Below are 26,453 nucleotides of genomic sequence, written 5' to 3' on the forward strand. Positions count from 1 at the left end.
GCCTGCCCTTGGACCGGCCGGAGCGCCTGGAAGAATGACGCTGCTGGGCCGAGTAGGATCGGTGGCCATAGGACTGGCCCGAGAAGAAACCCCCTTGATGCTGCTGGTATGGCTGGTAAGGGGTCTGGTAGGATTGGAACCGACCGTAACGATACCTCGGGCCCGACAGCTGTGCTGAAGGAGCAACTCCCAGGAACTTGGCCGTTTCCTGGTTTTTCTTCATCAGAGAGAGGGACTCATCCGTCTTTTTTTTAGAAGAGCTGGGGCCCCTCAAACGGGAAATCCTCCACCTTCGCCTTCTTCTCTGGTGGCAGGGCCGTGGACTGGAGCCAGGCATGTCGACGCAGGACCACCGAAGTCGCCATCGCTCGCGCTGCAGAGTCGGCGGCATCCTTGCCCGCCATCATCTGTTGCTTTGACAGCTTCATAGTCTCGGCTTGAAGGGCCTTAACCAGGTGGAAGCGATCCTCTGGGAGGTCGGAGAGGTAAGAGGACAGCCTTTTCCACAAGAATAAATTATAGGATCCCATTATAGCTTGGAAATTTGCTATACGGAATCCCAAGGACGCGGACGAGTAGAGCTTCCTGCCCATGCCATCCAGCTTCCTGCCTTCCCGGTCTGCTGGAGCCGAAGAGGAACCGTACCGGAACCGAGCCTGACCTTCCTCCGCCACGATGGAAGAGGGCTTAGGGTGAGAGAAAAGGTACGGGCTGTCGTCCTGTTTCAGGCGGTAGTACCTTTCGACCTTCTTTGCCGTTGGCGGCAGGGACGCTGGTGTCTGCCAGAGCGCAAGAGCATTATTGACAAAGTCCTCCACAGGAGGGAATGCCACCGAAGCGGGGGACCCTGAATACAACGCCTTGGAGGTCGTGGAGGCAACATCTATCTCCAGCGCAGCGGCCATCCTGACCATCTTTCGGCAAACATTCTGTAGTTGTCATTTGGGGACGACGAACGGAGCTCACCCACGGTGTCATCCAGGGAAGGGTCAGAAGCCACATCCGAGGAGTAATCAGACGGGGAAGCCAGGCCCTCTTCATCCTCGGAATCCGAAAACTCCGCCGGGGTCTGCGTCGGAACTGAACCTGGGCGTCCGACTGGAGCCGATGAACAAGGCCTAGGAACCGAGGGATGGAGGTGCACTCTAGCCGCAGGAGGAGCAGGCGCAGGTTGCACGAGCAGTTGAGCCAGAACGGAAGATGGCGGAACCGAAGGGTGTTGCAGGAAGGGCATGGACTGCTGGAACCAGGCCACGAAATCCTGCCAGGAGGTCATGTTCCCTATCCCCGGGACAGGCTGCCAAGGAGGTAGAGGAGCGGACACCGGAGCAGGCTAGTGATACGGTGCTGGAACCGATGAGTAGACTGCATCGGAACGGAGGCCTCCGAAGGTGCCGGGGCAGACGGCAGGGAACGCTCGAACGACTGATACAGTTCCGGGCAAGGAGGGAATGGCACGTAATCCTCCGATGCTGTTGGAGGAGGCGTACAAGGAGGCGACGGGGTGTGAAGACTCACCACATCGTCATCAATCAGGACCGGTCTGGGTGGCGTACCGGGCCGCATAGTCGGAGCCGGGGATGGTGCACGGCTCTTAGTTTTCGACTTGGCCTTGGCCTTTTTAGGCGGGGGCTCCGAAGAAGCCTCTGTGGCCAAAGCTTTAGACGAGGGCTTCGATGACGTCTTCGACGAGGAACGCTTCTTAGCCTTCTGGCTAGAAGGACAATCCACGGAACCGGAGTCAGATTTGCTCTCCGGAACGGGTTGCCCCGTTGGTTCCGAGGGGAGCAGCTCCGGCGATTTCCAAGACGGTGCTGGCGAAGCAGCGGTGGAGCGGGGCCTATCTCCCGATGAACCTGATGGCTTGGGGGGGAGAAGGTTGGCATCCCAGAAGAAGGCACGGAGTCGGGCCTTCCGATCGCTCCTCGCTTTCGGGGTGAAGGACATACACACCGCACAACGCTCCACAATGTGCCCCTCACCCAGGCAGATGAGACAGAGCTCATGGCCATCCGAGTGGGTCATCTTCGTGCTGCACTTCAGACATTTCTTAAATAAAGCTGTCTGAGACATCCTGGAATGATATTTCCCTCAAGATGGACGCAGGAAAATATTGTACAGCACAGTATTCGATGAACAAAACTCCGAAGAGACACTGAGAGAGAAGACAAGTAACGCTAGAAGAACCTTTTCGACGGCGGCTAAAAAGGAACTGAGGGAATGCCGGGGATGTTCGGATATATATACATTCAAAATTGGCGGGAACACCGGCGCGCATACGCGGTGGTTCCGAACGTCCCCTTCACATCTCTAAAAGCTAGAAAAATCTTTTCCACGGCTGACCTGCACCTGCGCAGTCCCAATGTGGGGCTGCACAGAAGGACGACGACTATCAGGCCATTTTTGTCACACTGACCACTAGAAACTGCTGTATTTAGTGCCAAATGACATTTTCCAATAGCCATTTTCTAGCTGTTGTTGCATTTGACCGCAGAAACTCAGGCATACTAGGATCTTACCAAACAATTCCTCTAAGCATGGGGAGGATGCTACAGCAGCCAGCATTGAGCTAGGAGAACTAATGACTTGATTGAGCATGGTGGTTTCACGAGAGGTGCAAGTGCAGCTTTTCTATACTGGGGGAGACCCTGCTGCTGTTGCTGCTTCCACGAAAGAGGAAAAGCACCCAAACACAGCCAGCGTCCAGGAGGCTTCAAAGCAAGGCAAGGCAGCCAGTCAGCTGCACAGAAGGGGAGAGGCTGCCTGAATTAATTTGGCATGGGTATATTTTCTGAGCTCAGACACGACTTCTCTGGAGTTTATCAAGGAACATATCTGCAACCCCCTGGAGTGCATAATTTTGTAAACAAGCAGGTCAAAATGTAATAAAAGACGAAGACTTATTTCTCTGCAAAGTTCAAACAAATACCAGATAAGCTACCCTGAACATGTGGAAGAGTGGGGCATGTTTAAATATATATTCAAAATGACCTTCACAGCAGCATAGCTCCAGCTAACTAACAGTGAAATCCTAAGCAGAGTTACTCCAGTCTAGGCCCATCGGCTTAGACTGGAGTAACTCCTAAGTGAAATCCTAAGCACAGTTACTCCAGTGTAAGCCCATGGGCTTAGACTGGAATAACTCTGTTTAGGATTTCACTGTCAATATGCTAAGTGAATTTAACAGCCACAGCGTGAAAGGAAATGATTGCATTTGATCCAAACAAATAAAATCAAACTCCCTGCTACATTCTAATGCAGCAATTTCACGCTGGAGTTCTTCTGCTGAAGAATGGCTAATTCAGGTCACCAACAGGGCATCCTGAAGGCCGAAATCTTTTACAAGTTTCTTCAATATTTCCATTTTTATGCCAGTTTTCTGCCCATTCATCCTTTTCATGTAGAAACCGACCTGCATGCCTCTGTAGACAGCAGAAGTGTCTTGCTGGCGGTGCAGTGGCATGAAGTCACGTTGGAGGATCAGCAAAGGAATACCAACCACCTGGTTGGTATAGGGGATGATGTTAGGTCTGGGGGTGGTATATGTCTTTTCCCTTTACAGGCAGCCCCTCTGCTGAAACAGCTGCTCAGAGCAGTGGCAGGCTTCCTAAGAGGCTGAGAAATGCAGGAGCCAGGCTGCACGGCTCATCCAATCCAGATTCCAACTCTGCCCCCTTATCTAGTCAAGCAACTCTGTTTCAAATCACACGAGCCATACCATCCAGGGCACATTCACCCGCTCATCTGCTATGTTTCTTCCTGCACTTCTTGCATACTTTATTCTCCATTTTATTGTGTGTGTGTGTGTGACTGGCCCAAGATCACCCAGCAATCTTCATGGCAGAACTGGGACTTCTGTTCAGAGCTCCCATAGCCTAACCTGACACACTAAACAATACAGCTCGCTGGCTTCAACCTCCTAAATAAAACGTTCAGAAAACAATGAAAGAACATTTCAGCATCTCAAGACATTTTGCTGCTGACCCAACACTCACCATTATCCAGTAAAAGAACAGCAGAGTTCAGCATGGCATAGCTGAATTGGAATCAACCTTCCTGCTAAATTCTACCTGTTTAGTCCGCGATTGTAATCAGGGCTTTTTTTCTGTGAAAAGAGGTGGTGGAACTCAGGGGGTTGCCCTCAGAGAAAATGGTCACATGGCTGGTGGCCCCACCCCCTGATCGCCAGAGGAGAGTTTAGATTGCCCTCCGCACAGAGGGCAATCTCAACTCCCCTCCATCTGGAGATCAGGGGGCGGGGCCACCAGCCATGTGACCATTTTCAAGAGGTTCCAGGACTCCATTCCACCGCGTTCCTGCTGAAAAAAAGCCCTGATTGTAATAATGGTCTCCTTTCACACTATGACTACTGAACAAGTTAGGATCATCTCTGAAAGTCCCACTCCAGGATTCTCCAGAAATGAGGCAGATTAGCAGGACAGGGTCTACAACTCTCTGCAGTTTGTGGATGCGCAGGGAGTGGCTGAGGGTTGTTTTCAATTCTTTGCTACAGTTTTTGTTGAGTTTGGACACCTTTTGTTCTTATTCCATGCTTGCATTATGGCTAAGGTGCTTGAGATGGGCGGGGGGAGGTGTTTAAAAAGGTTCCAATTGAATTAATTAATTAACCAATCTAGGAAATTGTGTGACATCCGTAATTACTCTTGTTGTGAACGGCCACTCACCTTATCTTGCTTACTTCTGAAATGTCAAGGACTGAACATTTCATGGCTTTTTAACTCTGCTGCTTACAGGATTTTCCTTTAGTTTTCTCCGTCCTGAGAACATACTTTATGCATCTGATGTGGGTCTCTAGTTTAAATCCATATTTTTAACACAACCACTGTTGTGTTACTTCTACTGTTAGCACCAATGGAGATCTGTCCCTTCTCTTTACCAAATGCAGTTCAAGGGATGAAGCAAAGGGGCTTTTCTCTGTGACAGTTCCTTCCCCCTGGAATTCTCTCTATAAGAGGTCAAGCAGGTTACTGCCTTCCTTCCTTCATCTTAGGAAAGAATGCAAAAGAATTCTGTCTATAGATTTTAACTAAAACTAGTTAGCAGGAAACAAACTTGAGGGGCTTGGACAGACTTGAAAATTGCCAAAACCTTGTAAATTGTGTTTTTGCATGATTTTATTTATTGATTTATCTTTGCATTCTTTGGTTATAATTATAGAAAAGGTGGTCTATACATGGTTTTAATAAACAAAAGCTCAATCACTCTTCTCTCCTCAATTACTAACATTGGCTTAGGTACTGAACCAATTTCCCCCTCCACCACAGTCTGGTAAAGTTGCTTCTAAGAGAAAGAAAGAAAGAAAGAAAGAAAGAAAGAAAGAAAGAAAGAAAGAAAGAAAGAAAGAAAGAAAGAAAGAAAGAAAGAAAGAAAGAAAGAAAGAAAGAAAGAAAGAAAGAAAGAAAGAAAGAAAGTTGACATATGAACCCTGGAGAGGGAGAAAAAAAGATCCCGCAGAAATTAAGCTGACTCTTAAGTGGCTAAAGGCAGAAACAGGCTTGTGCTTTTTAAAGAATGTAGTGGGATGAGGAGTCACATATGCAAAGTGAAAGGCCTGCATGAGGCCCCTCCGCCACTCGAGCACTGAGGAATACATGCTTGCATAGTCCGGCATTCTACTGAATCACAGCCAGAGTCCAAAAATACAAACAGCATCCAAAACATTTCAGATAAGTGTTTTATTGGCAGTTCCCACAATAATCCACTTTGGACCAGGTGAAATCATCCACTGGAGTTTAGTTTGCTAGAAGCCAGCTTTCTCCAGATCCTCAGGCAAAACACGGCCCTTCTTGCGGGCCTTGCTTTTCTTCCGCTCCACCTTGGCCAGCTTCTTCTTCTTGAGGTTCTTGCGGCGCTTGTCCTGCCGCTGCTGCATCTTCTCCACCACTTGCTCAGTCCGTTTCTCCCACTGCTTCTGGCGCTGGGCCTTGCGTTGTTCTTTCCGCTTAAGGGCCTTCTTCAGTCGGTCCTCGTTGTCATGGATTTTGACACCTTCGGCCTTGTAGAGGACGTTGGTCCACTTCATCTTTGTCTCTAGCTCCTGGGCCTTCTTCTCGTCCTTGTTCTTCAAGTCTTCCAACTTGTTCTTCCGAGTCTCCAGCCGGCTCAACAGCTGCTTGTAATTTTTTCCTGTCAGCGGTGTGAGATTCCCTTTCAAAGCCTTCCTCTTCTGCTTCCTTTTCTCCACTTTGCTCAGCTGCTCTTCAGGCACTTCAACCTTATTGAAGACTATCCCAGACTTGTCATCACTCTTAGGGGCGTGGATCTCCAAAATGGCTGCCGGTGATGCTTCTCCGGCTTCCTTCTTTTCAGTTTTTTCCTTCATCTTTAATTCTTTTCTCCGGCGCTTCTTTCTCTCCCTCTCATATTTCCTTCGCTGCTGCTTCTTCAGCACAGCCGCTGACAGCTCTTTGGACCTTCCCTGTTAAGAAACAGCAACTTGAAAAGAAAGCAGGCCTCACTTATGGGACCTAGACAAGGTTTAGATCAGGGCCCCCCAAGATAGTGCCTGTGGGTGTCAGGGCAGCTGCCAACTCCTTTCCCGGAGCCCACCAAAAGTGTTTAGCAAGTGGGTGGGTCTTCGGCCTAGCAGGGCTTCTGATGGGCTACTTGAGATCTGTTTGGCTGTGCAGATTTTTAAAAACATTACTTCAGAAGCAGCTGCCACACAGCACAAGGTTTTTCACTGCATGACTGACGGTAAGCTGTATGTATGCAAGGAAATATCTTTAAACAGTATGTACATTTATATGGCATCCTGTTAAAAAAAGAGCTTCTGCCTGAAACACTCAAGAGTTACTATCAGAGGGACTTCCGGCTTGGATTAATGGCGACCTGATGTTGCCCGGGGGAGCTGGGCAAGCAAGAGCATCTATTTTAGGCAAGCCAGGTGCTTAGATCGCCTGCTGCCGCCCCTCTCCAGGCAGGAGAGGGTCTAGAATGCTACAGGACCCTGAGAGTGAGAGCGGGACTACAAGTGACGCCTGACACAGGTTGGACACTTGCCAGCTTCCCTCAAGTTTTGATGGGAAATGTAGGCGGCTTGGCGGAATTTTGGACAAGTGACAGTTGAAAAGTCCGTTGGACAGCAGTCGGAGAGCAAAGCTGCGAGACCAGGACGCCTACATTTCCCATTAAAACTTGAGGGAAGCTGACTAGTGTCCAACCTGTGTCAGGCGTCACTTGTGGTCCCGGTGACGGGGGGTGGGTGTGGGGTTCTGAATAAAGGATTTCCCTCACTGCCTTGAGGTCCCCTCTGGGAAGGGCGAGCTAAGATCTCTGCAGAGCTCTTTGGAGTCGAATTACGGCATAAGATCGCCAGAAACCAAGCTTCTGTATCGAATTTGACCATCTTTGAACGGAAGAAACAGCACGAAAAACCCAAGGATAACAGAGAAAGGTAAAGATTACTATCATACTTTCCTGACTTAATAGTGGAAGAAAGAGTTAAAAGAAGTGGAACAAAAAGACGTGGCTGCTAGCTGAGTAAAGGAGAAAGCCAATTTTGGGAAAGATGTGGAGATTTGATGGAATTATAAAGCGCTAAAGAAGAAAAATAAGCTTTGTTTATACATACCTGTGGTTTTGGGAATGATAACGGCAGTGAGAAAGGGGAAGGAGCACGAGAGGAAACGGACAGAGCATTGCGAGACTGTAGAGGATGCTGAGAACAGCGAGCTTCTTTGCCTAGAGAGGAATCAACTCAAGAAGGAGGTGGGAGCGGAGAAGAACGCGGAAGCAAAACAAAGAAAACATCGCGAGAAGGAGAAATTGAAAGGTTAGCAGGAAGTGAAAGCCTGCCATTCTGAGAAGGGAAAAGAGGGACAAACAGGATTTTATCATAGAGAAATTGCGCCCGACATCTTGGCATGGTCAAAAAGACGGATTTGAAATAAGACTTTAAAATTTTAAAATAAGGCTTTAAAACAAGATATAATATAGATTGGCTTAGTATAGAAGTGGACTTTAAAAACGGAGCTTAGAAAGAGAGCTGATACTTGGGGTGGCGCCAAAGCTAGCCCAGGCACGATGAAGAAAGGGGGGAAAGAACGGCAAGCTGCTATAGAAGCGCTAGGGGAAAAAGTGCCAGATGGCAACAAAGAGTTGGGCCAATCTATGCAAAGAATGTTGGAAAGCTTGATTAAAAATATAAAAGACTTAATAAAAGCAGAGGTGACAGAGTTGGCTAAGGGCAGACAGAGATACCTTCAAAATAAAAAATAAAGAGGAGTTACCATTTGAGTATGGTTGGTTGCAATACAGACAAATTAAAAATGTATTTGAATCTGACAAAAGAAAAGCGGGTTTTAGAATTAAAAATTTAGAATTAGAAGAAATTTTGTTTGGAGAAGAAGCAAAAATGATTTCTAAGATGTATAAACTTCTATTGAAATGGTGCACACAAGATGAGGTTGTTAAAACCCAAATAGTGAAATGGGCAATAAATTTTAACAAAGAAGTTACAATGGAGACTTGGGAGTTCTTATGGAAGAACACATTGAAGACATCTACATGTAATAATTTGAAAGAGAATGGATATAAGATGATGTACAGATGGTATTTAATGCCTAAAAAATTAGCAAATGCAAACAGTGATATGTCAAATAAATGCTGGAAATGTAAAAAACATGAGGGCTCATTTTACCACATGCGGTGGACCTGCGATAAGGCCAAAAAATTTTGGTCTAAGATATATGTGGAAATGTTGTTAATTATGAAATGTAATATGTTGAAGAGCCTGGAAATGTTGTTGTTAGGACTAAACATGCAAAAAGTTAATGTGGGAGACAGGACACTGTTATTCTATATGACTGTAGCAGCAAGAATACTGTATGCACAATACTGGAAACAGGAAGACATACCAGACGTTGAAGAATGGATTCAAAAGCTGTTGTACATGGCGGAGATGGACAAAATGACAAGAAAGCTGAAGGAGCAAAATCCAAATGAATTTTTAATTGATTGGAGGAAATTTAAGGACTATCTTGAAAATAAATGGGACGTGAGAGGACAAATGTGGACTTTTGAGAACTATTAAGAAGTATATAGATTCAAGGAACTTTACCTTTAATAATAGAAACTATAATTTGAATTGAGGTAATGATTAAGAAATAAAAGGGTTCTAGTGCTGTTGGGAGTCAAAAGGGGGGGGAAAGGGGAGGGGGAAGGGATGGGGGGCATATATATTAATCTGAAGGGTAAAGGTAACTGTATATCTCTAAAGAAATGTATGTTAACCCATTCAATAAAAATGTTTTTTTTTAAAAAAAGGAGTTACTATCAGAATTACGTGTTGACTCACTCCCAAACATTTTGTGGTTGGCTCTACCTCTTGTGACAGCTGTTTTGTCATTGTGCCCACCACGTACTAGAATTTGTGGAAGCCCACAGACTCAAAAATGTTCGGGACCTCTGGATGAGATATTAAAGGCAGGTAAGACCATGTCCTTTGCACTTAAAAAAAAATTCCAAAATGACGCAGACACCAAACTCTGCAGTGTGTATCAATTACACTAATGTGCTTTATCCATATGTTCTGATTTCTTTGCATAATTTATTATGCCTGTCCTTAATGCGTTAACTGTTCAGTTTCAAGCCTGTCTTTGCAGCCATTCAGTTTAGAAATGTTACATTGTGAGAAAAAGGGAGGAAACACATGAAGCAAGAATATCAGGAAGTCGAATTCTGCACATGATATAATATCTTTTGCAGGGTGGGGGGAGGGGGTTATTTACACAAAAATTCCAAACATGGACAGCACTGAATGTGCAAATATTTGAGATTTGCAAAATTTGAGATGTGGGGTGCTATGTGAACACCTTAGAAGTTTTAGCGCAGCATTTTAAGTGCAGTTTTATATGATTACTACAAGTCATTTTGTAGAAAAAGAACTGCAGGAACTCATTAGCATAACTCATTAATATATGCCACACCCCTTGATCAGGCCAAAATGGTCAATGACTGCTTGTAACTGCATAGTGATGCAGTTTGCTCGACTCAGCACCGGACATTATGTTACTGAGGGTTTAAGTGCAAGTCAAAAGTGGATGAAGGATACGTTGGAGTGCACATATACCATCTTTGAGAAAGGGATTCCAGAAACGGGACTCTGCACCGGTTTCCCATCAGATGGATAATTCTACATGATTTATGACCTATAGTGCCTTCCTGGCCAGCTATATTGTTGCATTGAATTGCACTGGACTGAGTTATTCTGTGTATGGATTCATGTATTTAGCTATATAGCTGTGGTTATGGACTATTTGTTATACCAGCGCTGAGGACTTTTGGGTCTTGTCACAAAGTCTGTATGTATTAATATAACTTTGCACTGTGAATGGATTTTGAATATTGTATGAATTGCATATAATCTGGCAAATTGTAATTGTATTGAATATAAGAGTGTTCACTTTTGAAGTGGGTGTCGTTAGGTGGTCCTGAATTCTTCTGTTAACTAACCAGATCCCGGCAGCTCTGGCCCCGGCAGAAAATAGCCCAAATGGCCTAAAGTGGCCATTTGGGGCCTTTTGGACCAGGATTGGGGCCGAAAAGGACCAAATCTGGTTGGAACCAAGCGGGGGAACCCTCCCCTGCCCAGCACTGACTCAGTCCAGGCCCCTTTGGCCCCAATCCGGGGCTGAAACAGGCCCAAAACAGCCAAAAATGGCCAATTTGGGCCTATTTTGGCCAGGACCTGGCAACGACCCGATCTGGACCGTTTCAGCCCCATTCTATGCTGTTTTGGCCCCAATCCAGGGCAAAACTGCCACAAATGGCCATTTGGGGCTTGTTTTGGCCCGGATCGGGGCAGAAATGACTGGGACCCGATCCAGGCCATTTCGGCCCTGATCGGGGCTGAAACGGGCCCAACCTGGCCGAAACTGCCCCAAATGGCCAACAATGGCCATTTTGGGCCTGTTTCACGGCTGAAACGGCCAGGACCGGGTTGGTGCCAGGTGGGGAAGGCTTCCTCCGCTTGGCACTGACCCAATCCGGGCCGTTTTGGCCCCAATCCAGGCCGAAACGGGTCCAAAATGGCCCAAAATGGCCATTTTAGGCCCATTGCGGCCCGGATCAGGGCCAAAACGGCCAGGATCGGGTTGGTGCCAGGCGGGGGATGCTTCCCCCACCTGGCACCAACCCGATCAGGGCTGTTTTGGCCCCGATTGGGGCCATTTTGGCCCCAATCGAGGCCTAAACAGCTCCAAACCTTTTAAAGTCAGGTGGGTGAGGCCACCTGACTTGGGGAACTACCGGAACAGTGTTCCAGTGCGTTCCCCCTCGAAATGAGCCCTGATTACTACCAATGTTTTATCGTATGTTTTTAATATATGTATTTCTATGTTGTGAATCTGCTCTGAGCCTGTTTGCAGGCAAAGCAGACTACAAAATAAATAAATAGATATATTCTGAACTCCAACTGCTCCATCACATCTTGCATTCAAAATTCATGTAATGTTGCAACAAAAACCTCCTTAGTTTATCTGAACTGCAAAACCTATCCTTGTGTATTTATTTATGTTATCTTTAATCTGCCTTTCTCATGGAGACTCAAGGCGGATTACACAGTGTGAGATTAGTACAGTCAATTTCAAAGACATTTCAATGATGTAACAGAGTACATAAATGAAAGGTCTGGAGCATTTTAGTTGGGGTCAAAATATTAAACAGAAAGCAGCAAAGTTGCATAGGAATTGGTAGAATGGAGACTGGTGGAGACGGGGGGGTGGGGTGGGGGGGAAGCACACCTTTAAAACTAGCTTAAGTTTCATGCCCTTCACTACTCCTTGAGAACCACCATTTTACCAAGGGTGCTAACCATACCTGACTGGAGACGTCTTGCATTTTCTCATGCAGCCTCTGACGCAAGAGTGTCATGGCAGAAAAGGAATAAGGCCCGCTCTTGCCACCTGCACGGAAAGGAAGGTGGAGATTTTCAAACAAGAGACCAGGAAGTGGCAGCGTACTCATAAAACCACACTGAAGGCCGCGTTCTGCTAATCTAACATCATACTGCCTGGGTGGGCTCATGTGTTCCTCAGTTCAAATACAAAAAATGCTTCGGAAAGTGATGAATCTTGGCTAAGGATCTTGGGATACCTGATACCCAGTCCTGCACCTGTGCAAAGAAGCACCTTGTCCCACCCCTCCTAGCCCCACATCTGCTGGTTCAGCCACCAAGCAGTTTGTGGCCTTGGGAGCTGGAAACCAGGGTGTGCTCTTCCAGCTCTTCAGGAGGAGGAAAATCCTTCAGATTGTTCTCCTCCTATGGACCTCACTCAGAAAGGGCAGATGTGCATCTCACAGTCAGAGAGAGGTACATACTGCAATCCCAAAGGCAAAGTGCAAAAGGTGTCTGTACAGTTGCCTGATAATTTCAGCCTCTTTTTCTTTTTCTAAAAGCAAGTTGATTACAACAATGTGCTCGAGCGTATATGACCAATACTTGCTAAACTCTCAGAAACCAGAAAGATGGCAGAATGAGATTTATTTGAGGAAGGGAAAGAAAAACTGGACTTTCAACATCCAGCATAGCTGCTTGCATAAACCTGAATATATTATGCAAAAGAGTAAAACTATACACTCAGACCTGCAACTTTGCTCCATTTCCATGAACAAACAACAGAATTCAGCTTATCTTGGGACAGAATTTTCTATCCTCCCCTCTCCCACCACAGGCAGGTAACATGTAGTAATCACCTGCCCTAGCAGCACGCAAATGGATATGCAAAAATCACTACAGAAAGCGTATTATGGACTAGCAAAGGCCTGTGAACTGTTATAGGTGTCATGTCCCATTAACCACAGGTTCTATTCCCACACACACACCCCACTGATGCCCACAACACTTTCTCTCCAATATTTCCCTTTCATCCCACCCCCAACTCCCTACTCTCTCCCTTTCCGACTCCCTCCTCTATGCACTGCATGGAAGAAAACAAGGGACATCTTGGGGGGCACCATTGGGGCGGCAGCACAGGAGGAAGACTGAGAACAGCTTCCCGCCAGCTGAATGAGATCTGAGCCAAGATTCTGGGCTCCTCTGCATCAAGTATTTTATAACAACAACAACAATAAATTGCTCTCCCTGCGAACGGGCTCAGAGCGGAATACAATATATATAAAATACATAAGCATAGTAATTTAAAACCAGATAAAAACATCAATAAATATATAATACAGTTTCTAAAAGACAGCAGCACACCTCTTGCACAACCTAAACAACAATCCGTGGGACCAGATGGCCAACTATTAGATGGGCCAAGCCAGAGAGGGCACTTGCACATCGGTTGCAGCAGCCCATGGCTCACCCCCTGAGGTCCTGACTGAAATGGGAAAAGGCATCGAAAACCAGCCCAAGGAGTGGTGCATTGTGCTATTGAGTTTTTTCCCTATTTGCCTATCTTGTAAGCTTCTTCGGGTCTCTGGGGAGAAACGTGGGTTAAAAACATTCAAACAAACAACAAATATTCCATGGAGAATCCAGCCTGACGCTACCTGCATAGTTCCCACGTGGCTCTCCTTCTCAGACCCACCAAGGCACTCCCAGCGGTTCCTGACCAAGAAACATCCTCACCTGTAATGCCATTCTGGCCTTTCTCCGCAACAGCGGCCAATTTGCTGGCGTCAGATGCCACTTGGACAGCAGGACTCCAGCTCTTCGCTTTTGCCACTGTTGGCTTAGCCCCTGCTTTGCAGATGTCTGCCACCACTGGCTTGCCTGGAGGGGAGCCCCCCATGCCCTGGGCATGCTTCTTTAGCTTCTTTCTTTTCTTCTTCTTTGGCTGAGCATCATCCTCCCCTGACCCAGTTCCTGGGGAAGTTTGAAGGCAGAGAAGTTAGTTTCATTCCCTGAGAGGGAAAAAATCTAAAACTTTCTTTGGCATACTAGGAAGGTCAGGCCACGGAGATTGTGCCTTCAGTACTGAAGGGATACCCAAGAGCCTGGATGAGAGAAACCAGATCAGGCCAGACAGTCACTCTGCCAGGAACAACCAAATGCCCAAGACAAATTCTGCTGCGGATTGTTTTATTTTTTCATATTTGAATTGCAAACCACTTTTAGGTAACTTCACAAAAAAGCAGTATATTCATGCATTAAAGAGAGAAATAAATGTCCCAAATTCTGTAGGAATTCTCTAACTTGCTAACTTGAAAGAACTTACTAACATGAGTGGTGTGGGGGCGGAGTTTTCAGCAAGTCTGCTTTCTGAGACAGCTAAATGGAGCCTTCATGTTCAGAGGCAGTCCACCTATCCTGAATACCACATGCGGGGATAACCAAATGGGGATTGCCTTCACAGCCTGCTTTCAGGTCTCAGAGGAATCCAGCTAGAATGGGCAGATCTTTAATCGGACTCAACAAGACTAGAACAAATTTACAAAGTTCTCAAAGAGACGGGACACAGTGGTCATGGGAGATTTCAATTACCCAGATATCTGCTGGAAGTCTAACAGTGCAATCCTAAGCAGAATTACTCCAGTCTAAGCCCAATGGCTTCAATGGGCTTAGACTGGAGTAACTCTGCTTAGGATTGCATTGTAACTCTGCTAAAAATGAAAGGTTAAATAAATTCCTGACTTCTCTCGCTGGCAACTTCCTTTTTCAGAAAGTAGAGAGGGAAAAACAGGGTTAACATACCTGTAACTTATGTTCATCGAGTTCTTCTGTGCTGACACACATGGGGACTGCGCAGGCGCAGGCCAGCCGCCGGAGAATTTTCTAGAGCTTCTATGGCTCCGAAGGGGCCGTTTGTCGCGTGCCTCAGCGACCATTTTCCCGCCCAAACGGTCACGTGCTCCTCCAGCGACCAACGGCCCCTTCCCTCAGTTCTCCTTTGCCGCCGCTTGACCAACACACTTAGCCGTAACACCTTAAAACACATCAAATTCCGTTACAGCCACCACATCTTTGTGCATTGGAATTCACAGCGGGGTAGGAGGGAGGGTTGTGTGTCAGCACAGAAGAACTCGATGAACATAAGTTACAGGTATGTTAACCCTGTTTTCATCTTCGTTCTTCTGTGCCTCCACACATGGGAGTGTACCAAGCTTCACACAATGAGGAAGGTGGGGTGAAGTCCAACACAATTTTATTGAACAAAGAAGAATAACATAACATACACATAGACATATATACAGTCCACAAGATGTGCAGAAAACATATACATACTCAGTATATACAACACTATATACAGAAAATATATATATACATATATACATATATATACACTAAATTACCCCAGGGTACCCAGCAGGTACGCAAGGACCTACATTGAAGACTCCCCTAGGAAAAAAGGGAGTGTAGGACAGCCCTGGCCACAGATACATCCTGCTCCGCATTGACATTAATGGCATAATGCCTGACAAAAGTGTCTGCAGAGGACCATGTGGCCGCTTTGCAAATGTTAACTAGGGGCACACCCTTGAGGAGTGCCGAAGAGGATGCTTGGGACCGCGTGGAGTGGGCTCTGACATGAAGCGGGCAAGCCACCCCTGCCAGGGAATAGGCCTTGCTAATGGCCGTCACAATCCACCTAGACAGGGTCTGTGAGGAAGCCCTGTTACCCCTGTCCTTGGCCCCAAAACATACAAACAGGTGAGGACCGGAGCGGAACCCTTTCGTCCTATCCAGGTAATAGGCAATGGCCCTCTTCAAGTCTAGGGAATGGAGGGCCTTCTCCCCTCTAGAGGAAGGGTGAGGAAAAAATGCAGGCAGCGAGATATCCTGCGAGAGGTGGAAGGCGGACACCACCTTGGGCAGAAAAACCAAGCTGGGACGCAGGACCACCTTGTTGGGATGAAACACAAGGAAAGGAGGGTCAGACCGCAGCGCAGACAGCTCACTGACCCTTCTGGCCGATGTCACAGCCACCAAGAATGCCACCTTGTAAGACAAGACATCCAAGGGGCAGGTAGCCATAGGTTCAAATGGGGGCAACATTAGACGTGAAAGCACCAGGGACAGCGACCACTGAGGCACTGGCGCCGACACAGGTGGGTAAAGGTTGAACATGCCCTTAAGGAACTGGCGGGATTGAGGGTGAGAAAACACCGTAACACCCTCAACTCGGGTGTGAGCAGCAGATATAGCTGCCAGGTGGACCTTGAGGGAGGAAACCTTCAAGCCCAAGCCCTGCAAGTGGCACAAGTACTCGAATACAACCCCTAAAGGGCTGCTGTCAGGCACCACTCCTTTAGCAAGTGCCCAAAGTTCAAACCTGCGCCACTTGGCCGCATAAGCGCGCCTAGTGGATGGTCGACGGGCGTTCAGGAGGACCCTCTGTACTTCGTCAGTAAAAATCACAGGGGAGGAACGATCCGCCAAGCCGTCAGGTGCAGCTTCCTGGGGTCGTGGTGGACTAGGCTCCCGTTTAGGAGAAGGTCGTGCCGAGGGGGCAGACTGACATATGTCCGTTGGGACATCCGCAGGAGCTTCGGGAACCAAACCTGCCGTGGCCAAAAGGGGGCCACCAGGATGCAGTCCGTCCCGTCCTCCTCTATCTTGCACAGGACCCTGGGGATCAAGGGGAATGGAGGAAACATGTAGTGCAAGCCCTGCGTCCACGTAAACTGGAAGGCATCCCCAATAGAGAGGGGGTCGCTCCCTGCCCTGGAACAGAACGTGTGGGCCTTGGTGGTTGCCGCAGTGGCGAACACATCTATCACTGGATGACCCCACATCTGAAAGATCAGCCCAACGCACTCTCCGTTCAGTTCCCACTCGTGGTCCAGCAAAGGGACCCTGCTGAGGGCATCTGCTTGGGCATTGTCTGACCCAGCCACGTGTATAGCACGGAGCGACACGCCGTTCCTGATAGCCCACTGCCAAGTGAGCGTGGCTTCCCGGCACAGGGCCATGGATACTGTACCCCCCTGCTGATTTACGTAGTACATTGCTGTTGTGTTGTCCGTCTGCACCAACACCTGGCGATCTTTCAGCAGTGCTGTAAGGGACACAAGTGCGAAACGAATGGCTCTTAGTTCAAGCACATTAATATGGAGGGTCTTTTCCCTCTCAGACCAGACATCTTGCACAGACACATCACCACAGTAAGCCCCCCATCCCAACAGAGAGGCATCAGTGGTAACCGTGACGTCATGGTGCTGATACCCAAAGGGAGTCCCTTTAAACAAGTTGTCATCAGACAGCCACCAGTCCAAGGAGGAGAGGATGACCCTCGGGATAGAGAATTTGAGGGACAGAGGGTGCAGCAGAGCATCGTACCTCCGCACAAACCAGTTCTGGAGAGGGCGCATACGCAGCCTAGCAAAGGGCACCACAGAGGTGGCCGCTGCCATATGCCCTAGTAAGCACTGGATAGTGCGCACGGACTGGAAACGGTTCCTTTTAAACATGGACACCAGACCCCTTAGGGACCGAGCCCTCTCCAAGGGGAGCAGAGCCTTACCCTCCACAGAGTCTAATAGTGCACCAATGTAGGACACTTTGCAGTTGGGCACCAGTTTGGATTTCTCAAAGTTCACCAGGAGCCCCAGGCGTTGGCAAGTGCTAAGTACCAAGCCAATGTCCTGCACCTGCCTAGACTCCGATTCAGCCACGATGAGCCAGTCATCGAGGTACGGAAAGATGGTACAGCCTTCTTCTCGCAGGAAGGAAACCACAGGGGCCACACATTTCGTGAACACTCGTGGGGCAGTGGACAGGCCAAAGGGGAGCACCCTATACCGGAAAACCCTTTGCCGGTGAACGAAGCTCAGGTATTTCCTGTGCTCCTCCCGTATTCCCACGTGAAAATATGCGTCCTTCAAGTCAAGGACCGCAAACCAATCCCCGTGTTTCAGCAAGGCGATCACAGCCGCCAATGTAACCATCTTGAACTTGATCACCTTGAGGAAGGCATTAAGGCCCCTCAGATCTAAAACGGGACGTAAGCCCCCATCCTTCTTGGGGACCAGGAAGAACCTAGAGAAGAACCCCCTTACAGAGTCCTCATAGGGCAATTCTTCCACAGCACCCTTGGCCAAGAGCGACACGATCTCCGCATCCAGCTCGGTCATAGTATTGTTCACAGCTGTCAGGGGTGAACTGCACCTAGGCAGCTCAATGAATTCCAGCCCGTATCCCTTATCAACAATCGTTAAGACCCATGAGTCAGATGTTATTGACTCCCACTCAGAGAGGAGTGGACTCAGTCTGTCCGAGAAGTTCGGGGATACGGCTGGCGCGGCCCGTCAGTACTGCCTCCCGGCGCCCTGCTGATCTCGCTGCTGGGCCGGTGGCTGCGACGGACGAGGTTTAAAAGGCCTTCGCCTCCTCTGTTGCTGTGCAGGAGGGTATGACCGCTGTTGGTAAGCAGGATACTGGTGGTAGCCCGGCCGCTGTTGCTGGTATCTGCCCTGGTAATGGTAAGGGCCGGACCGGGGAGCATACCGTGGTCTGGAGGTGGGCTTGTCCGCAGGAGCCAGCCCCAAGGATCGCGCCGTCTGTCTGTCCTCCTTTTTCTTTTTCAGGGTCTCGTCGGTCGATTTCGAGAACAGCGAGTCCCCCTCAAATGGCATGCTCTCCACCCTGGAACGCACCTCTTGGGACAGGGCCGTAGACCGCAACCAGGAGTGGCGCCTGAGGACCACCGCCGAAGCCATTCCCCAAGCAGCAGTGTCAGCAGCGTGGCTCCCAGCATTCATCTGCTGCTTAGACAGCCTGACAGCCTCTGTCTGCAACAGGGAGACGACAGCCTTCTGCTCAGGTGGGAGGTCTCGAGTATAGGATGCCAACTTCTCCCAGAGGTAGAGCTGGTAACCAGCCATGATGGTCTGGTAGTTGGCGATCCTCAGGCCCAACGAAGCCACCGTGTACTGGCGCCTGCCAAGCGCGTCAAGCTTCCTACTTTCTTTATCGGCCGGCACAGACGTGTGGCCCGACCGCCTGGGGTTGAATTCCTCAGTGACAAGAGAGGAAGGTGGTGGGTGCTTCACCAACGCCTGCCAGGTGCCCTGTTTGATTTTATACAGCTGCTCTATCCGCTTGGATGTCGGAGGCTGGTCACAGGGCACCTTCCACACCCTATCCACGATTTCCTCAATACCCTCGAGCATGGGGAAACCGAGGTACGCTGGGTTGTCCCCATAAATCCTCTTGAGGAGCTTGTCCTTGGTTTGGGGGGCTGCCGAGGAGATGTCCATCTCTAAGGCCTGAGCCATTCGTGCCATCTGGTCAGAGTAAATCCGTAGGTCTTCATACGGTGAACCAGTAGCAGGCACCACATCATCAGCGGGCGATGGCTCAGACCAGGACTCCAACTGGTAGTCGCCGAGGCTCTCCACTTCCCCCTCGTCGGAACCGAGCTGGGATTCCTCAACCTGGACTGGAGGGGGAACCCACGCTGGCCTTGATGTCGAAGGCCTCGGTTCCGACATGGAGAAACCGGCAGGTGCCCCTTCCCAGTGGCAATGGTACGGTGAGGGAAGGTAGGAGGCCTGTCGATGTCGGGACGCAGTGGACCGGGCGGATCGGACACTGTCCCCGGACCGACGCCGCTCACGACCGGCAGCAGGTGAAGATGGCCGGGCAGGAGATGGACGGCTGCGAAGAGGCGACGGGCTCGGTTCCGACCTCGGCGACCGACGGGCAGGCGATGGTCGGCTCCGACGGGACCGCGGGCTCGGCTCCGGCCCAGACGAGAACTCTGCCTGCACTGTCTCAAAGGCCATCGGATCCGGCACCGGTACGGAGACTTCCTCCGGTTCAGGAGAGCCCAGATGAGGGGAAGGAGTATGAGGAAGCACGATGACTTCCTCTGGAGGAGCGGGACGCGGCGACCGATGATGCTTGGTCTTCTTCTTCTTCTTGGCCGGTTCCGAAGAAGACCTTGGAACCGACGCGCTCCTCGCCTTGGAAGGGGACCTCTGCTTCAACCTCTTCGCCTTGATCGGGATCGAACCGGTTGTCGGTTCCGACCGGGGACTCGGTACCAGGATCCTCGGTTCTGAAGCTGGTCTCGGATCCGACCTGGTGGATGACGCGCTCCGGGGCGGCCGCGCCGAACCCTGCGCTGGAGAGGCCGCTCTCGACGCCGAGGCACTCGGGGGACGCGGTTTCGACCCCGACCTCGCGGAAGCCACTGAGCCAGCTCTCGATTGCCGTCCGGCAGAGGGGCTAGGGCCGGCCTTGGGTGGAGGTAACGGAGTGCCCTCAGACATGACCGTCTGCCACAGCGAGGAGTTCAGTCGGGCCTTGCGATCCTGCCGGGCCTTGTTGGTGAAACCCTGGCAGATCCTACAGGCCGACACATTGTGGGTCTCCCCCAAACAAAATAGGCACAGCTCATGGCCATCAGTTTTGGCCATTTTGGTGTGGCACTGAAGGCAGTGCTTAAAGAGAGCCGTGGAAGCCATCTTAAGGGGCACGCGAGAGAAAGGTCAAAACAGTCTGAGTCGTATTACCGAGTCCACGTCAAAGTCCAAAGCGAGATCCGAAGAATAGTCGAGGTCAGAAGTCCGAAGTCAAAAAGCCAAGATCAATCAGTCAGAAGAAAGGCACGAAGCACAAAGCACAGAGCACAAGCTCACGTTCTCTCCAAGCGGCGGCAAGAAGAGAACTGAGGGAAGGGGCCGTTGGTCGCTGGAGGAGCACGTGACCGTTTGGGCGGGAAAACGGTCGCTGAGGCGCGCGACAAACGGCCCCTTCGGAGCCATAGAAGCTCTAGAAAATTCTCCGGCGGCTGGCCTGCGCCTGCGCAGTCCCCATGTGTGGAGGCACAGAAGAACGAAGATGAACGAGGGGTTCCGCTATCTTGGACCTGATTCTCACCAACAGGGAAGAACTGGCAGACGAGGTGAAAGTAGCGGGCACCCTACTGGGTAGCAGTGAGTGACCATGTAATCTTGGAATTCACGGCCTTGGGGAAGGGAAAAGCTTTACGTAGTCAGACATATGGAAAACAAACTGAAAGCTATGCTGGGTTGAATCCCATGGTCAGAAATACTTAGGGAGAAGGGAGTTCAAGAGGGGTGGGAGTTTCTTAAAAGTGAAATACTGAAAGCACAATCACAGATTATTCCTATGCGAAGGAAAAATGGGAGAAGCTTAAAAAAGCCAAGGTGGCTTCATAAACAGCTTTCTAATGAATTGAGAAATAAAAAAGACTCATTTAGGAAATGGAAGGAGGGCCTTATAACCAAGGATGAATATAAACAAATAACCAATGTTTGTATGGAGAAAAGCTAAAGCTCAGTATGAACTAGGCTAGCAAGAGATGCTAAAAACAACAAAAAAGGGTTCTTTGCTTATGTTCAATGTAAGAAAAACAGCAAGGACATGGTAGGCCCATTGGAGGGACAGGAAAGTGAAACTGTAACAGGCGATGAAGAGAGGGCAGAACTGCTCAATTCCTACTTTTCCTCAGTCTTCTCCTGCGAGGGAGATGGTGCTCAACATGGCAATAACAGCACACATCATGGGGGAAGGGAGTTACAACCTAGGATCAGCATAGAGGTAGTACGTAAACACCTACTTTCTTTAAATGGAATTAAGTCCTCAGGGCCAGATGAACTGCACCAAAGTGTACTAACAGAACTCAGAAATTATATCTGCAAGTCTCTGTCCATTATTTTTGAGAATTCTTGGAGAGTAGGCGAGGTGCCAGAAGATTGGCGACGGGCAAAGGTACCTGAAGAGCTGTCATATACAGGACGGCGCGGAGTTGTTTTCCACTGCCCTAGAAGGTCAGACCAGAACCAACGAGTTGAAATTAAATCAAAAGAGTTTTTGGCTAAATATAAGAAAGAACTTCCTGACAGTTAAAGCGGTCCCTCAGTGGAACAGGCTTCCTCGGGAGGTGGTGGGCTCTCCTTCTTTGGAGGTTTTTAAGCAGAGGCTAGATGGCCACCTGACAGCAATGCTGATTCTGTGAACCAGGGCAGATCATGAGGGGGAGGGCAGGAAGGGTTGCATCAGTGCTTAGTTCTCGTGGCCCTTCTAGCATCCCCAGTGTAATGCCAATTGCCACTTTGGGGTCAAGTAGCAATCTTCCCCAGGCCAGTTTGGCCAGGGATCCTGGAGGTGTTTTGCCATCTTCTGGGCAAGGAGCAGGGGTCACTGGGGGTATGGGGGGAGGTAGTTGTGAATGTCCTGCGTTGTGCAGGGGTTGGACTAGATGATCCTGGAGGTGTCTTCCAACCCTATGATTCTAAGACAAATTAAGGTTTGTTTTTTTAAAAAAGAACAATTTAAACAGAACTTTTAGAGGCACATGCTGAGAAAAAAGATTAAGCATTATTGCAGTGTTTTACATTTCAATTGTTGTCAAAAGCAATAATAACCAGCGCAAAGAAACAGAAGAAAACAACAAAAAAGAAAGAACAAGCAATTTGCTCCACAAGATCCAAGTAGTCAAAGGGAAATTCAAACCACGGCTAGGGATGCTGAAAGTTCAACATAGAAATACATTATTTGATCAGGACAAAACAAAGAAAAGAAAAGATGGAAACAATATCCTCAAGAACTATACAGAAGAGATAAAAGGATGATAAATTCCTTAAAAGAAAAATATTTTGATAAACAGCATGCAATGTTAGAAAGTGAAATGAAAGCTGCACTCAAAGCAATTGGGAAAAACAAATCACCTGGAGTAAATGGGATATCAGGAGACCTATTTCAAGCTACAGACACTGAGTCCATCAAAATCGTAACAAGAATAAGCCAACAAATATGGAAAACAAGACAATGGCCCACAGACAGGAAATGTTCAATCTACATTCCATTTATGAATAAAGGAGACATCAAAGATTGCAGCAACTACTGGACCATCACATTAATTTCCCATGCAAGTAAAGAGATGCTCAAAATTTTACAACAAAGACTTTCACCATATACGGAACAAGAAATGGCAGGTGTTCAAGCTTGATTCAGAAAAGGAAGAAGCACTAGGGATCATACTGCAAATTTACACTGATTACTGAAATACACCAGAGAATTTCAGAACATCAATTTATGTTTTATAGATTATTGCAAAGCTTTTGACTGTTAAAAGCTATGGATGATTTTAAAATAAATGGGTGTGCCATAACCTCTGATTGTTTTGATGAGCAACCTGTACTGTAGACAAGAGGCAAAATATGGACAAAATGTGGAGAAACAAAATAGTTTCCAATTAGCAAAGGTGACAGGCACAGATGTATATTATTTCCCTATCTATTCAATACTCTGACCTGGATGGCCTGGGCTAGCCAGATCTCATTGGAACTCAGAAGCTAAACAGGGTCAGCCCTGGTTAGTAATTGGATGGGAGACCATCAAGGAAGTCCATGCAGAGGCAAGCAATGGCAAATCACCTCTGTTCGTCTCTTGCCTTGAAAACCTTACGGGGTCGCCCTTATGGGGTCACCATAAGCTGGCTGTTAAGTTGACAGCACTTTGCATACATCTGTTCAATCTATATGCAGAACATATCATAAGGAAAGCTGGATTAGATTTAGATAAACACAGAGTGAAAATTGATGGAAAGAACATTAACCATTTGAGATACGTGGTTGATACCATATCACTGGCAAAAAACAGTAAAGGTTTGAAACAACTACTAATGAAGGTAAAAGGAGAAAGTGCCAAACCAGGATAACCACTGAACATCAAGAAGACAAATGTAGTAACTACTGAGGAACTACACAACTTTAAGGTTGACAATGAAGAAACAAATTGTTCAAGGTTTTCCGTTCTTTCGCTCACTCATCAACCAAATGGGAGACTGCAATGAAGAAACCAGGAGACTGAAACTTGGAAGGGGAGCCATAAAGAAACCAGAAAAGATCCTTAAGTGTAAGAAAGTGTTGCTAGAGATCAAGGTAATTCATCCTATGGTATTCCCATTTCTCTGTATGGATGTGAAAGTTGGACAACGAAGACAGCAGAGAGGAAGAAGACTGACAGATTTGAAATGAGGTGTTGGAGGAGAGTTTGGACCTCCAAAAGACAAACTTATCAAATTGAGCCTGAATTCTCCCTAGAAAGAAAATTATTAAACTTTCGCTACATCACAAGAAGACAACATTCATTGGAAAAGACAATAATGCTAAGAAAAGTTGAAGACAGTAGGAAAAGAGAAAGGCCAAACATGAGATGGCTTGACTCAATAAAGGAAGCCACGGCCTTCAGTTTGCAAGACATGAGCAAAGGCTGTTAATGATGGGACGTATTGGAGGTTTTTAATTTATAGCATTGCCATAAGTCAGAAGCGATTTGATGGCACGTAACACACACTATTGTTATGAACGTCCCCAAGAGAAGCTTTTCATTAAGGGTAGTAGATGAGCCTACCAAGTAGTGACAGGAAAACATTAACTATTCCTCATGATCCTTGATGTCTCACAAATCACTCCATCGTAGAGCAACAAGCTTTCTTTCCAGAGAATCCAGTCACCTCCTTAGCATAACATTTGTTTACTCCAGCTGCCACACAGGACATTGTGCACATGTTTTTGCTAGAAATCCGTGCCCTGGAATACACACCTTTAAGAGCAAAATGATTCATTTATCCCGAGTCATAGTATAAACATTTGCAAAAATGAGCTCTCTGCCCTGAGGATCTTACAATCTAAATTTTGCTGGGCCAAGGGTAAGAGGGAGAACATTTTGTAATGCAATAACCATGCAGAGACATGTAAATCCCAGAAACTGTACCCGATTTCCTTTTTCGTGGCTCCTGAACTTCCCGGGTGCAAATTTTCTTAGCCAAGTGCTGTAAATAAGAGTCTTTGTTGGCTAAAGAGGTCATTTTTGAACAGTCTTATGAAGGGGCAACCCACGATTTAAAAGACAACAACAACAACCGAGCTCTGTCCAAGGCTCCCTCGTGTGTCCCTCTTGGTCTCGAAGAGACTCTCTGGACCAAGAGCCTGAACAGGACTCTTTCCCCTGCAAGGACTCCTCCACACTGTATTCATCCGTCTCTCATCTCGAATGTGGACAGACGGAAATGAAACCTGGATAAGGAAAGAGGAACAAGAAATGTCAATGGGAGCAGATGCATTGCGGGCATCCAGCAGGCACCCAGGCATCAGGAGCTGAAGCAAATTGAAGATCGAGAGGCCACAAATGACTTCAAAGGGGTCTCAAGGCAAGGGCCGCCTGACCCAGGTCCACTCAAGCAGGGTTCCCAGGCCTGAGATTTTGCATCGGAAGGCAAGCCTGTTCTGGAGCTAGGGTTGCCAGCCTCCAGGTGGTAGCTGGAGATCTCGCGGAATTACAACTGATCTCCAGGCAACAGACATCAGTTCCCCTGGAGAAAATGCTGAACTCTGGGGCCTTATTCTCCACGGGTGCCCCGCCCCTCCCGACCTCCCCCCCCCAAATCTGCAGGGATTTCCCCGCCTGGACCAGGCCACCCTGGCTGGAAGCGAGCCGGCATTGATGGGCTCCGGGAGGAAGTCACGGCTGGACTGGACGCCCACGACCCCGTTCCGATCTGCGGCGCCGCCTGCCAACCACTCGCGCTTCGAGTCGGGCAGCGGCTTCGCAGAGGCTTGCTAACCTCCAAGGTCTGGCTGGAGATCTCCCGGAGGCCCCCGCCCCCCCCGCCCGCCGCTCCCGGGAGAGGAGGGCGGCCCCCTCCCTCATTCCCCCGCCCCCCCGGAACCCCCCCCCCGGCCCCGGCCGGCCCCAGCGCGCCACACGCACCCCCCGAGAAGCGCCAGAGGCTCGCCCGGGCCTGCGCGGCGCCCCTGCAGGCGGCTCCCCGGCTGGCCGACCGCGTGGCGCGGAGGGCGGAGGCGGGTCGGGCGCCCCGCGCAGCCTCCGCGCGCCATTGGCAGCTCCGGGAGGGGGCGGGGCGAGCCCTCGGAGACAGACTGGCGGGCGATGGAGCTGCGCCCAGAGCGGCAAGAGGACTCCCTGTCGACTCGGCCCCGGCAGCGATCGGGCGGTCGCTTTCCGAAGCAACTGCAATTTTTGGCTCCCTGGGAATCCTCACACGTGGTGGAGAGTGCCGTCAAGACACAGCTGACTTAGGGCAACCCCCGGTGGGGTTTTCCTGGTTTGCCATTGCCTGCCTCTGAAGGTCTTCGTTAGAGTCTCCCATCCAATTCCTAAGCAAGGCCAACCCTGCTTGCTTCTAAGATCTGATGAGATCCGACTCGCCTGGGCTATCCAGGGAAGGGCGGTCTAACATGACTGCAGTTAGTTATTTTTATACCATTTCCCATTGCAGCTCTCAAAGCAGCGGTCAGAGGCTGAAACAGATAATAATAGCAGTCGGATCAACCGCAAGAAAACAATCAAATAAACCCGCGTGCAAGAAAATGCCTAAATTGGCGTTCTCTGGGTGGGTGGGGGGGTGGGTGGGTGAACGCAGGAGAGCTGTGCAACCAGGAGCGCGCGTTTAGGAAGCCGATCTCCCGGTCATGCCTAAGGAGAATAGTGGAAGGCACCCTTTGGGGTGAAAGGTGGCATATAAATGAAGTAAAATTAAAAAATAAAAGCC

At 48.8% G+C, this 26,453-nt stretch overlaps 1 protein-coding gene across 1 annotated transcript; it reads right to left on the reverse strand.

Annotated features, from left to right (window-relative positions):
• Window positions 1-5,681: 5,681 nt before the first annotated feature.
• Window positions 5,682-25,738, reverse strand: SURF6 (surfeit 6). Its single transcript, XM_054998647.1, has 5 exons — window positions 25,652-25,738; window positions 24,656-24,957; window positions 13,595-13,831; window positions 11,842-11,927; window positions 5,682-6,439 (listed from the first exon to the last, which is right to left on the reverse strand). The coding sequence occupies exons 2-5, from the start codon at window positions 24,747-24,749 to the stop codon at window positions 5,762-5,764; spliced, it is 1,095 nt and encodes a 364-aa protein (XP_054854622.1). The 5' UTR covers window positions 24,750-24,957; window positions 25,652-25,738; the 3' UTR covers window positions 5,682-5,761.
• Window positions 25,739-26,453: the final 715 nt, after the last annotated feature.

Source organism: Eublepharis macularius, chromosome 14, assembly GCF_028583425.1.
Source record: "Eublepharis macularius isolate TG4126 chromosome 14, MPM_Emac_v1.0, whole genome shotgun sequence".
In the NCBI taxonomy this organism is placed as follows: Eukaryota; Metazoa; Chordata; class Lepidosauria; order Squamata; family Eublepharidae; genus Eublepharis; species Eublepharis macularius.